The sequence below is a fragment of the Heterodontus francisci genome, chromosome 2, assembly GCF_036365525.1.
Source record: "Heterodontus francisci isolate sHetFra1 chromosome 2, sHetFra1.hap1, whole genome shotgun sequence".
Taxonomy (NCBI): Eukaryota; Metazoa; Chordata; class Chondrichthyes; order Heterodontiformes; family Heterodontidae; genus Heterodontus; species Heterodontus francisci.
Genome location: NC_090372.1, coordinates 27468387 through 27481964, shown reverse-complemented (window position 1 = coordinate 27481964; position 13578 = coordinate 27468387). Strand labels below are relative to the sequence as shown.

At 43.6% G+C, this 13578-nt stretch overlaps 1 protein-coding gene across 3 annotated transcripts in view; it reads right to left on the bottom strand.

The window, feature by feature from the left end:
* LOC137383387 (genetic suppressor element 1-like) overlaps positions 1–13578 on the bottom strand; it is a 319556-nt gene that overhangs the window by 6310 nt on the left and 299668 nt on the right. For all 3 annotated transcript variants that reach the window (XM_068056168.1, XM_068056178.1, XM_068056185.1), the window contains 2 exons: positions 10946–11308; positions 6951–7163 (listed from right to left, as the gene is read on the bottom strand). In XM_068056168.1, coding sequence (XP_067912269.1) covers positions 6951–7163; positions 10946–11308 — 576 coding nt within the window. The remainder of the gene's footprint in view (positions 1–6950; positions 7164–10945; positions 11309–13578) is intronic.

Sequence of the window (13578 nt, the reverse complement as noted above, 5' to 3'; positions counted from 1 at the left end):
TTTTAGGGCTGGAAGAGGTTACAGAGATAGGGAGGAACAATGAGGCTAAGGAGGAATTTGAACATGAGAATTTTAAATTTGAGGCATTGGTGGACCATGAATCAATGTAGGTAAAGACCAGCTCGGGTCTGCAAATGAAACCCGACCCGAGCCTGACGAGCCCCGAGTCCTTCCATTTTTTCCCGCACCCGACCCGAACATCAGTTAACCTACCTTCTGTTTTTCACTTTGTTGCTAATCTGCACAAGCTTAAAATAACTAACAATACCATCTTTCAAGCCCAAAAAGTAAATTAACATTGGAGCTACTTATCTGAGGTTGTGCTAGACAGTGTCCGACCAGGCCCGACCCGAGCCTGAATGCTGAACCCGGAAGTGCGACCTGACCCGAACCCGACACATGTTGCGGGTCCAGTCAGGTTCGGGTCGGAAGCCGGCCTTTAAATGTAGGTAAGGATTGAAGGTTGAACAAAACTTGTGCGAGTTAGGATATTGTTAAGATCTATCTTCAGAAGTTGTCATTGAGAGGCAGAATGTAAATGAGAAATAAGAGGGGAACAAGGAAAGATTGGGGGAATCCAGAGGTAATGGTGCGACAGCAGGAAGAGATGCCACTGCAGAAGTTTCTTTGGCTACGACTGGATAGGTAAGAGTGGAACCAGGCAAGGTCAGTGCCGCTCAGCTGATTAAATGGAGGAACAAGAATGAAAGACTTGCAATTATATAGCACCTTGCATGAACACCAGACCTCTCAAAATGCTTCACAGCTAATGAAGTACTTTTGAAATGTAGTCAACACAGCAGCCAATTTGCACATAACAAGCTCCCACAAACAGCAATGTGACAACGACCAAATAATTTGTTTTTGTGATGTTGATTGAGGGATAGATGTTGACCAGAACACCAGGGTTAACTCCCCTGCTCTTTGAAATAGTACTGTGGGATCTTTTATGACCACCTAAGAGAGCAGTCAGGGCTTCAGTTTAACATCACATCTGAAAGACAGCACCTCCAACAGTGGAGCACTCCCTCAGTACTGCACTGGAGTGTCAGCCTTGATTCTTGTGCTGGTGCAGGGCTTGAATCCACAACCTTGTGACTCAGAGATGAGAGTGCTATCAACTGAGCCATGGCTGACACTACAGGCCAGATTTATAAAGCCTGCTGGCTGTGGAGGCAAGTGCAAATGCAATTTAAAGATTGTGTTCTTGGAGGTCGGCACTGGGACTTGCCGCCTCTGGAACGCAACACCATTTTTAAAGGGACGCCGAGAGGAGGGGAACAGCAACCCCGCATGCCTCCAATTAATTGCCTGTTGAGCTCATTGTGGAGCTCATTAACAGGCTTGTCAGCAGCAGTTTTGAATTTTTAAAGGACGGGTATAGGGTGAACACCATGTCTGGACCATGGCGGGGTTTAGAAGATGTGAACACTATGGAGGGCCATGAGGGCTATGGGAAGGGTGATTAAAATAATGCTGAAGCACAAAATAAAGCTCAGCTGCTCCAAAAGTGCCACAAAGTAGCCATTGCTGGAGCTGGAAGACTAGCTTTTCTCAATGGTGAGTGGTAGGAATCTGGAGAGAGACATGAGGCTGCTGGCATCACTGGGGCAGCTAGGGTTGGCAGGGAAAGGCCTAGTGGACGCACAAAGTCCAGCTGAGGCAGTTCAGATGGGTACAGGCTGCTCTGACATTGGACAGAGCACCAGGATAAGCTTCAGCAGATGCAACCTCCTGGACAGCAGGAGGCCAGAGGAGCACAGCAGGGGGGCTGCAAGGGGAGGAAAGTGCTACCCAAGACATATAGTCTGCCGCCCAAAAGTCAGCTACCTGCAAATGACAGAGTGCCATTGCCATAGGAGGCTGCACCTATCCAGGAAGATGGTCTTGGACCTTTGTGCTCTGATCTGAGGCCTCGCGTCCACCATGGCAGTCCCTTACCTGCAGCAGTGAAAGTTACAATTGCCCTGCATTTCTATGCAACCAGGTCATTCCAAGGATCAGCAGGAAGGGCTTCCACTCCTTCAACGTTGAATAGTCGGCGAACACAGTGGCGCAGTGGTTAGCACCGCAGCCTCACAGCTCCAGCGACCTGTGTTCAGTTCTGGGTACTGCCTGTGTGGAGTTTGCAAGTTCTCCCTATGACCGCGTGGGTCTCCGCCGGGTGCTCCGGTTTCCTCCCACAGCCAAAGACTTGCAGGTTGATAGGTAAATTAGCCATGATAAATTGTCCCTAGTGCAGGTGTAGGATTAGTATAAATGGGTGGTTGTTGGTTGGCACAGACTCGGTGGGCCGAAGGGCCTGTTTCAGTGCCGTATCTCTAAAATATAAAAAAAAACAAGAGCTTCCTCCATGTGTGCACTCACTTTCCCGGCACCTGCAATGACTCCTTCATCTTCCGCCAATCCAGGCTGCCTTGGATCTTCACTCCATCCCCCAAAGTGCGTGGATGGATCCAAGGTGATAAGGGAATTTCCTGGAAGAGATGGCTACTGACCCCTCTACAGGAGCTCTAGAGAGAGGAACAGAGGCGATACAATCAATGGCACCTGCTCAGTAGGACAACCACTGAGCAGGCCATCGGGCTCTGACGATGCGATTCTGGTGCCTGGACTGGTTGGGTGGTGTCCTCCAATACCCTCCTGCAATGGTCTCAGTGATTGTCGTGGTCTGCTGCACTTTCCATAAGATGGTCCTCTAGACAGGTGTGGACCTTGAGGACAGTGAGGCCCTGAAAGGAGACAGCTCATGGGGGAGGAGTAGGAGGTGAGAGAGGAGGACGAAGAGGAGGCATTGGGGAATAACACTGAACAGAGATGTACCCCTGCTGCACGACAAGGTGGCCTCCTGCCATCCTCTGGGCAGAGAACACCCCTCCTCTCCTTCACGACCTCCAGCACTAGATCCAGGTCAGCATCGACGAAGCGAGGGTCTGCCCTGCTCCTTGTGCCAGGCCTCCAACTCCCCTGTGACATCTCTGTTCCTTCTGGTGCTGTGGAACGCAGATCTCTCCACCAGGACAACCAGCAGCCTCAGTGATGGCTGCCATGGGAGTCTAAATGAGACCCACCTCCATTCCTGGCCCCACTGGCTCTAAGTGGACAGGAAACCTGCCTCCATGCCAATTAAGGGCTTACCCATTTGAAAATCTGAATCTGACCCGAAACCAGAGCCAGTTCCTGTTTCCTGCCTCTGTAACGAAAACATAAAAGGTAGCTCCTGCAGTGGTTACACTTGAAAGGACGAACATCAATAAATACTCAGAGCTCCAAGTTTCACTACTGTGGTAGGGACAGAAACCCAATTAGAGAGGCTGAAACCTGGGGTTGTGGGAAAGATGGGCATGAATTTGGGTGGCAAACATACTGTTGGAGAATATATATTCGCTTTTGTCTTTTTATTGACTCCAAGGCAATGGCTAATGCAAGAATTATGAGTAAGATAAATTGTAGCAATATGGGTAAAAGCATTGTGTGCTTCTGCATGTAGCCTTTCTGAAGCCCTAAAGTCAAGATAACACATCTTGAGCAAATCGTACAGGAAGCAGAAGTTTAACATTTTAACGAGCTTACTTAATGACTGCACAGGAAGATATTTCAGGAGAGATGTGTGTAATGAAAGATAGGTGACCAGTGTCTAAAAGGATGATAATTTTAACCAATGGAACAGGATCTGATAAAGATGAGGTCCTTATGGCTGTGTAAGTCCAGCAATCTACTCAATGATCTAAGAGTCATAAGATCCCAATAATTAAAACTCAATAATCTATGTTTCACAAGCTAAAACTTGATAATTTAAGTGAGTTGTAAAAGTCACAAGTATGACCATATATGGGCAATGAAATGACTATAAAGAGGGGAAAACACTCTTACAAAAGCAAAATATTGCAGATGCTGGAAATCTGAAACAAAAACAGAAAATGCTAGAAATACTCGGTCAGGCAGCATCTGTGGAGGGAAAAACAGAGCTAACATTTCAGGTCTGTAACCTTTCACCAGAAAAAGCTCTTGCTATCTGTCACTTCGGGAAAACAGAAGAAACATCCGAACACAGCCAAGTGTCCCAAGTGTGAGTATGCACTAAACTGCTTCATTAGGTGTTGCATTAAAAGAGGTCAGATAGAGTCTTGTTAACTATCTATTAATGTAATGTCTAATTATGTTCACATGGTCTTTTGACTAATAAAATAATATGTTGAACTGACGTCTCATGAATTAATTAGAACCAGAACTTAACAAATCTGTTCAAGGTCTTTGGAGAGGAAAGGGAGATTGGAGATGGGGCTGTAATTGGTAAGGGCAGAGGGGAGAAGGGTGAATATTTTAAGGAGGGAGGGGTTGGTGGCAGATCTGAAAAGGAAGGAGACGGTGCCTGAGGAGAGGGAGGGAACAGTTTACACTATCAGCTAGCAGGTGGACCAGGAGGGTGAGCAGTTTAGTGGGAATAGGGTTGAGACAGCAGGAGCTGGGTCTCATGGACAAGATGATCTTGGAGAGCCTATGAGACGAGATAGTAAAACTAGTGAAAGTTGCAAATTCAGGGCTAGGGCAGGGGGGGTCTTTTGGGGAAGTTTGGCTTGGTGTGCAACAGGAAGGAAGCGATGTTGCAGAGACAGCCAGATGAATTAACAATTTTAATTATCCCTAACATTAACCAATTTTCCTTGCTTCATTGCAATTTTTCGCTTGTCTTTTCTTTCTGAGATTCTTTTTCTCACTGTTGTTCTTACTTTCTCTGTGATTAATAAGCTGCACATTTTTCATTCATTCGCTTAAATAATGTAATGGAATAAATGGAGCGAAATCATAAACTCATATTCAGTTATTATGATGGAACTGGTAAAAGGGGCATTTCAAGATGTAAGAGGTTAAAACCCATTCTTCTCCAGCATTTTAAATATGTAGATGTGTGTAATTACCCCTAGCTCCATCTTTATGCACCAAATTATTGGTATAAATCGAAACAGAAATGGGGACTTCTGCAGCAGATCTGAAGTGCTTCCAATGCCATTAATCATTCTCACTATTTCAGCTGGCTGTCAGCAGGCTTGGTTCTAATCATTTGAAGCTGACAAGAATAATGCAATAAAATTAATTGCATTTTATGACACAAAAGTTTTTTTGTACCCCAACAAATGTTTTGGCACTCTGACACTGTTTATTAATTCTTTCTATGTTTCTCAAAGTGAAGATAAAACATGTTAGTCAAACTTACAGAGTGGATTTCCAGCTACATTTGGGGACAGCTCTCCTCTTATAAAGGACCCAGTTTGAAAATATCAGTTTTCTCATGCCTGTCAAAAATGGATTATAAGTAGCTCTCACTACAATCTGGGGATCAAACATATGGAACACAAGCCCCATGAGGAGTGAAAACAGGCTTATGTAGACTATCACTGGGGACTGATCATTTCCTGAAACTCCCAACTTAATATTTCTGAATCTATGCATGTAGAATACTTAAATGTTGCACCTGTACTGTCAGTCACCTCCACTTGATCAGAACTAGCCTTCATTTTCCAAGCAAAACTGCTGGGAAGTTGGACTGTTGTCTACGATCAGACATAAAGTGAAATCAAGAAAAATGTAATTCTTTGGTATGCCAGGGACTCAGGAGACAGACATCAAATGCCCAAGAAGAATGCAGTAATCCCAGAAGGAGTCAATGCATGGACCTGAGCAGCAGTCAATGCGGGAGATAAAACTGGTAGAACAATGTGCAGCGTTAAAGTACTTTGGATTTTCACACCTTCTATGCAAAAGGTTGCAACACCTTAAGGACTACATGCATTTTCAAAGTCTTAATTTGTCAGTGGGGACTAGATAAAATCATATGTAAAATGTTGCCAAAAACATGGTCTTTAACTGATGCTATTATGCTTTATTTTAATTATACAAAATTTCACGTTCAGCCCTGTCCCAAGTCACTGACAGTATTAGCGACTCCATCTGGTTCCAATACAGCAGACTGGTAGAACTCTTGGAATATAGTGAGTGATCCTTACCAAAAAAAACAAAGGGAGATATTAGCAAATATTTCTACACAGACATGGAATACCCTTCCAGAAACAGTGGTGGAGGCAGAGTTCATAATGGGCTTTAAACAGGGATGAACAGATACTTGAGAAAGAACAATTTAATATAGGCAAATGGGGATTAAATGGCCAACTCTTTCAGAGAACCATTTCTGGTGTGACAGACAATGTCTTCCATTCTGTGCTGTTAAACTCTATAGGAGCCATTCTAATTTCAGGTGGTAAATGGGCAGTCGCCAGAGGGAGCTTGCCTGCTTGTTGTCACCGACATGAGGTCCCAGCCATTTTGAGGCCCAATGGGTGCCAAGTGGGTGCCTTGCTGCAGCTCACCGGTTGTGGCAGGGTAGGAAATTGACTGGCTCGCAGACTGAATCAGCTGACAGTTGGAACCTGGAAAAGGGAGGGAACCTAGAGAAGAAGCACATTGGACAGCTGGCAGCAGGAGCAGCATTCCAAATACTAAATATTTCTTAGACTATTTTTCTGAATGGCTTTCAACAGCTCCTTTAAGAAGCGCTGGTTAGGTGACGGTGGTGCATGCATCCGTCCGTTTTTACTTCTTGTACTTCAAATTATAATCGGTGTCATTGGTCCCAATTTCCAGTTTACAAGTGGACTCCTGCTAGAAACAGGCAGACACTCTGGTCAACTATCTCAGGACTCCACCCAAGGCAACAGCTGATGCAGCACTAGTGTAAATGGGGTGCTAAGTGACCCAATGCCATTTTCAGGCCACTATCACCCTGCTTGCCGGGTGGAATGAACTAAAACTAACCTTTTTGATTCTAATGTGTTACAGTTTCCAGGAAAATGTATATTTTAATTTTACATAAAATACAATCCAATTCTGTAGATGTTGCACAGTTACATTCAAAGTGCTCTTTGGTTCAGTTGGACTTTTCTTTTTATCCCTACCTTCAATGTATTCTTGGTAGGCTTCAAGGACACCTGTCACTCCCTGCCATTTTGGTCGCTGATCCATTTCATCCTCACTGTCCAATTCCTCAGGCTGAGGGTTAACTTGTCTGCTCTGATCCAAGATCTCGAGCACTTGCTGTTTTGGTACATCACACAGTGATGAACTCTGCGCCGGTGAGCTGCAATGCATGTCATTCTGCCGATCGCCCACTGAAACGTTAATGAACAAAATGATATTTCAGTTAACAGATACATACATGCATGGTGGATCAGTTACCACACTATTGTATTTTGTAGACAGCATATTTGACAAATGAAAGGATATAAAGTATTTATTGGTTGTGCACCTATCTGCTGTAGATCTCAACACACTACAAAGACAAAATGTAAAGTCTTACTTTAAAGTTATCAGTTAGTAACAGGGAATTATTCTCCCGTCGTCAGTTTAATGTGACTGTTAATTTGGAAAACAGGAAATAGTTTGAAGTTAACATATTGTGCTATAAAACCTGCACAAATTCTGTTACTCTCTGGCATATACGGAATGTAACAGATGGGTTTCCATGTTTTGCAAAATGTCAGTGTTTTCAGAAAACTTGTGTCCTATTGAGTTATAGCAGGTGATAAAATGAAGCAGTTGGTTTGCACAATGTGTAAATGTAATGCCCATTGAAGCCTGTCCCAGTCGACAGCCGTGCAACCATTTTCATTCAGGGGAATGAATCCAAATTAGATAACACTGCCTTTTACTATGTTTCCCTTTCTTACATAGGTTCAGAGATAAACCTTTGAACTAAGTGGGTTAGAGTTGTGGTGGTAAATAGCCATTATCAGGGATCTGTATAGTAACCATTACTCGTGGCTGACAGCACTCTGTCAGAGATACTAATATTTGGTCTAGTGAAAACAAAATAATCTAAATATAATGGTTCTTAGTGTATCCAAAACATGAAATGAAATCAAATGTACACAAAGAATTAGATTTTAACTGAAAATAAAAAGAAACTTGTTATCACTGCAGTATTGGTCCCGAAGTGCCATTGTTTTGATGACACTGGTTGAGATTTGCCCAGACAGGAATTTATTACATGTTGTTGCTTCATCTCAGCTTTACAGCCCCTGGTATAATTTGCAATTCCTGGGAACTAACCATTGTGGATCGGGGAAAAAAGGAAGCGACTGCACACAAACCACTGACAATTTGATACTCTTTTACATTACCACATGTTATTGACAAATTCTGATACCATTAAATAAAGGATAGCACTTTAATTCCCGCACTGGCAGAAGAGGAGAATTTCTTTACGGCAATGGAGGGGGTGGAAATAGGTAAAGTGCCGTTGCAACGAGCAAAGTTACTTTTTCCCCATTCTCTTAGGTTTCTCCTCTTATGCTGGAATATGGTTCCATGGGCGCTGGCAGTCTTGAGGTAACTGTCTCTATGGCCATTCCTCATGGTTGAGGATGGACAGCAAGTGTTTGTGGGCTACTTGAAAGTGGGAGGCTACACAATCAAGCCTGGTACTATGCTCACCCGATTTTCACATGTTTCTCACTCTTGTCTTGGGATGATTTCCACCTCTGTACCATTGCCCAACTCTGTCCCTGTCTCAGCTCATCTGCTGCTGAAACCTCATCCTTGCCTTTGTTACCTCTAGACTTCACTAGTCCAATGCACTCCTGGCTGGCCTCCCATGTTCTGCCCTCCATAAACTTAAAGTCATCCAAAACTCTACTGCCCATGGCCTAATTTGCACCAAGTCATGTTCATCCATCACCCCTGCGCTCAATTACTTAAAATGGCTGCTGATTAAGCAACGCCTCAATTTTAAAATTCTCATTCTTATTTTTAAATCCTTCCATGGCCTCTTCCCTCCCTATCTCTGTAATCTCCTCAAACCCTGCACCCCTCTGAGACATCTGCGCTCCTCTAATTCTGGCCTCTTGAGCATCTCCGATCTTAATCGCTCCACCATTGGTGGCTGTGCCTTCAGCTGCCAAGGCTCTAAGCTCTGGAAGTCCCTCCCTAAACTTCTCCACCTCTGTCCTTTAAGATGCTCCTTAAAACGTACCTCTTTGACCAAGCTTTTGGTCAACTAACCTAATATCTCCTTATGTGTTTGGGACGTTTTATTATGTTAAAGGTGCTACATAAATACAAATTGTTGTTGTTGAGCAGGGCTGTTCAACATACAGCACGTGGGCCAGGATCCGTCAATGGTTTACATCCGGCCCGCGGATGTATTTCAGAGATGAGAAATTTTCCATTGTTGTCTTCTTTCAGACCGGCTTTTTAAAAAAATTGCGAGCCAGTTTTACAGCTGACAGGTACTGACATCGGGAACAGCGGTTTCCCAACTTTGGACAGATTTGAGGTTTTCCCACTTTTTTTTAAAAGCCCGCCGGAAAACCCTGAATTGGTCTGAAGTTGGGAAGCACGTTCCTGCTTCAGCATCTGTCAGCTGTGAAACTGATTTGCGATTTAAAAAAAAACTAACCAACCATAAAGCTGCTGTGATGAGCCCCCCTGCTTCTTGCAACTGTCAGAGAGAGGGGGACAGCGAGAGAGGGGAACAGAGGGCGGGGGGGGGGGGGAAACAGAGAGAGAGAGAGGGGGGAACAGACAGAGAGGGGATTACAGAGAGAGAGGGGGCAGACAGAGAAGGGGGAAACAGAGAGACAGAGAGGGGAACAGAGAGAGAGACAGACAGAGAGAGAGGGGGGCAAAGCGAGAGGGGGTCAGAGAGAAAGAGAGGGTGGCAGAGAGAGAAAGGGGGGACCGAGAAAGAGGGGGGCAGAGAGAGAAAGAGGGGGGGACACAGACAGCGAGGATGATACAGAGAAGGGGGGAACAATAGAGAGGGGGTAGTAACACAGGGTTAGATAGAGAGAGAGAGGCAGAGAGGGAGACAGACAGAGTGATCAAGATCACTTCTGACAGATGAACATCTATCCAGAATAGTCCGCATTGCTATACGTGTGCGGGCAGCCAATGACTACTTGTGCAAGCAAAGGAATGCCAGGAATCTCACTAAATCAGTGTCCAACATAGTGATGAGAAAGTAAGTCAATTAATTAATCGTCTCATTTAAAGCTTCTTCACAAAAATGCGCGTGTTGTTTTGATTTATCGTACATTAACTTTTTAATACCTTTATCTTTCTGAAATTGTCTCACTGGACCCCTATTTTAGACATAAATTGTAATATGGCCCTCCACGTGAAAAGGTTGGACAACTCTGTTGTTGAGGCTAATTTTATTGGTCTTGCTAATGTCTCTAAGAAATTGGTTAACTCAGCATTGTTCAGGGACCATGCATAGGACCTGTCTGATTTGTAATGCACCATATAGTGCATTTATAAACTGTGCCACTTGGCCAGTATTAAATATTATTTTATCTTTTTTCTTGAGGTTGAGACACTTGCTCATATTAAATTATTTTCCTTCTACCCTTTTCTTAGTCTCCCTGGTCGCATATTGTGTGTATCTGTGACAATACAGAGTTAAAAATTCATAGAATTTAAAATTTAATATGATGGTGTTAATTTTAACATTGTGCTAATAAATACATTTTCAGCCTACAAACAGCCATGACTTGGGCTCATGATTTGTTGTTGCTAAAAAAATGGCATTTTCATTGCCTCCAGGATTTTTAATGCAAATCGCACAATGTTATACAGCTAGTGTGGAAACTCAGGGAGTTTCCAACTGAATGTCATGCTGTAACAAATTAGTTATACTGTCTATCAGCATAGGTTAAAGAATTACACTGCCTGGCTCAGCTCATTTGAACTGTGTCTCCTGCTGCCCGATTTTTGGAGAGGGACTTATGCCAGTCACACAATTTGCCAGGCTGGAGGCAGAGGATGCCAGATGGTGAATGCCCAACAAGAGGAAAGAAAAAGTGGGGGCGGAGACAAGGAGCAAATTGGGTCTTTTAACTTACAAAAGATTTGCAAAAGTAGGATTGCTTATCTTGACTTGCTGCATTACCTTTTGGCTGATCTGAAGCCTGGTTTTTAGTGCTCTGCAACACAGACTCGCGGAACCTCTGCAAAAACCCGTCCAGCAGTTTGATTTTTCCATTCCTGTCAGTTCTCATCCCAGATGGTTTAGCCTCATCACTGGAGGCACTGCTAGAATCTGCTGCTCCCAGCTTGTCAGATTTGTTCTCATTTACGCTGCTTGTGTGATCCTTTGACACAGTCTCTGATGCTTCTGGTGTCAGCAGTGGCCCGCGCCGCTCTGCCTGAGGCTGGGCTGGCAGGTCCTCGTGAGAGCGAGCAGTTGGACTGCTGTCAGGTGGAAACACCGAGAGACCGCTGACGTCAGCTACACCTGTCACGCCAGGAGCATCTGCAAAATAAGAACACATCATCTGTTCGCTTTCTGATGTCTCTATGAACATTTGAGTTCCTTGGTGTAAATATCCTGACAGCAGCATTACTCACATCTTTTGTCGAGAGTATCATCTGGGGATGATCTAGTTGCTTTGAATACTTGATTGAACAGCTGCCTCTAAACCAAACCTGACATAAAATCTGGTACGGGTGCTTGCAGGGGTCAGCTCAGCAGTTGTGGCAAACTTTTGCTGGATGTTGGCAATAAAAGCCAAGTTGAATTGATCTCTTATAAGAATGGTCAAAGGGCTCATGTATTTTATGCCCCCATGGAAAATTCTGCACCTAGCCAGTTTGGTTTAAGTTGGCTCAAAATTCCTGCATCTTATCAAAAATTCCCAAAACTTCAGTGATTACAGAAACAAAATCATACTTATCCTGCACAGCTGGGGACCTGCTCGCTGAGGCACAGACTCCAGATTGTAAGAATAATTCAAACCACTCATCAATAATAACATAATGTTTACATAGACCCAGGGAGAGATAGCTTTAATTGGCAGCAGCTTCTAGTTGGCTTCCTCTTTGCTGGTCAGAGCACCCAATTAAAGCAGTGGGAAAATCATCAACATTAGCTCTGCTCCTTGTTGATCAGCCCACACCCTTCTCTGAACCCAGGCAGTAGGCAAGTGGGAACAAGGATGGAATCAGCAACTCGCAATAATCCATTTCTGTCATTAATCGCCTTCAGCAGGAAATTAAATGATGTCCAGCATGCCACATTTCATAATTATCCTCCGTCTCATATCTGTTTGGATTTTAGATGTTGTTATGACCGAAGCGGGAGGAGTGCACTGTTAATTCAGTCCCACTTCTTCACAGGTCGCAGCATATCAATAAATTTTCCCACTTACCAAAACAGTCAATTAGATACTCTATTCGTCCCCAGATTAAGGCGCACCAACCAGGTTTCTTCAATCAACAACAAAATTAACCGTTTATTATAAAAACAAGTCTTAACCAATAATGAAGTAAATCTATATACAAATTGAGATATTAAAGCTCCTTATTTTTCCCTAGCCCTCATGCACAGGCACATAGATCCAAAAACCGGTTAACCAGGACAAAAGGGATTTTGGTTTATAGTTGTTTCAAAAGGAATAATAAATTTAGACTGTAATGATCTGGAAGGAAGCTCTTCAGTTTGGATGAGGTGTCCCAAAGTCGATTAGTTGGATGCCACTCGAAGTCGTTCCAGGCAAGGTTGATGAACAGTCTGTGATGGGTAGGCATTCAAAGAACTTCAACAGTAGAAGGCTTCACATAAGGTCTTCCATTCGGTGTACGGCAACAAGGATCTTCTTAGGTCTTACAGCATCAGTATAGCAGTAAAAGGTTTCTTCCAATATTCTGGATTTCTTAAACCCGGGAGGCAACAGTACGGCTTGATGCAGGGATTCTTCAGGGACAGGAGGCAATAGGAATCTGCCACATTTGAAATATGGGGTTTCTTCTCAAGAGATGCAGAATTCCTTTCCAGAGAGGTAATACTTTTTATGGGTCTTTTTCTAATCTCCAGGCAGGTCAAAATCAAATTTTAAATGCCCGCTTTTTGTCCAAACTCACTGGCTTGTTAAAGTTCCAAATGGAAACCAAAACCTTTCTGAAACAGGTCACATGCCCTGTCATAAATTCTCTCTTGTCATAACAGAGGGTAGCTCTGAGGTCAACCCCCTGCTGGTTTCCTTGAAAGTACCTGCATTCCAGTCCTTGTTTAGCAGTTCAGCTTTTGTTGAACTTCCTTTCAAAACATCTATAAGGTTCAACTATTTGCAGGTGTCTCAACGTCCACTGAAATCCTTTTTCATTTTTAAAAAATACGGAATCCTAAGTTTTAATACAAAAAAATCCTCATAATGTATGTTTGATTATTGCTGGAAAATTACATAGTATCAGATGAGTGGGCACTATCAGTAAGAAAAATTGGGTGGGGTCTAGTGGATTCGATACCACTAGTAAAGGAAATCAGATGAGATATATAATGGGCTTGCTGATCTGATACAGCCAGTCCTCCACCCTGGCTGAAGTTGGAAGTTTCACCGATCATTTTTATTTCCAAAATTAAATAATCACAAAGAACAGTGGTATAACTTAAAGAATGAATTCTGGACTCATTAAGCATGTGCATGGGGGTTTGGAGATTGAAAGCCAACTGGGTGATATAGTGGGCTGACACATTGTTCATTTTCCTCTGGCTCCTGGATTTGAACCCAGACTGATAAGATGAAT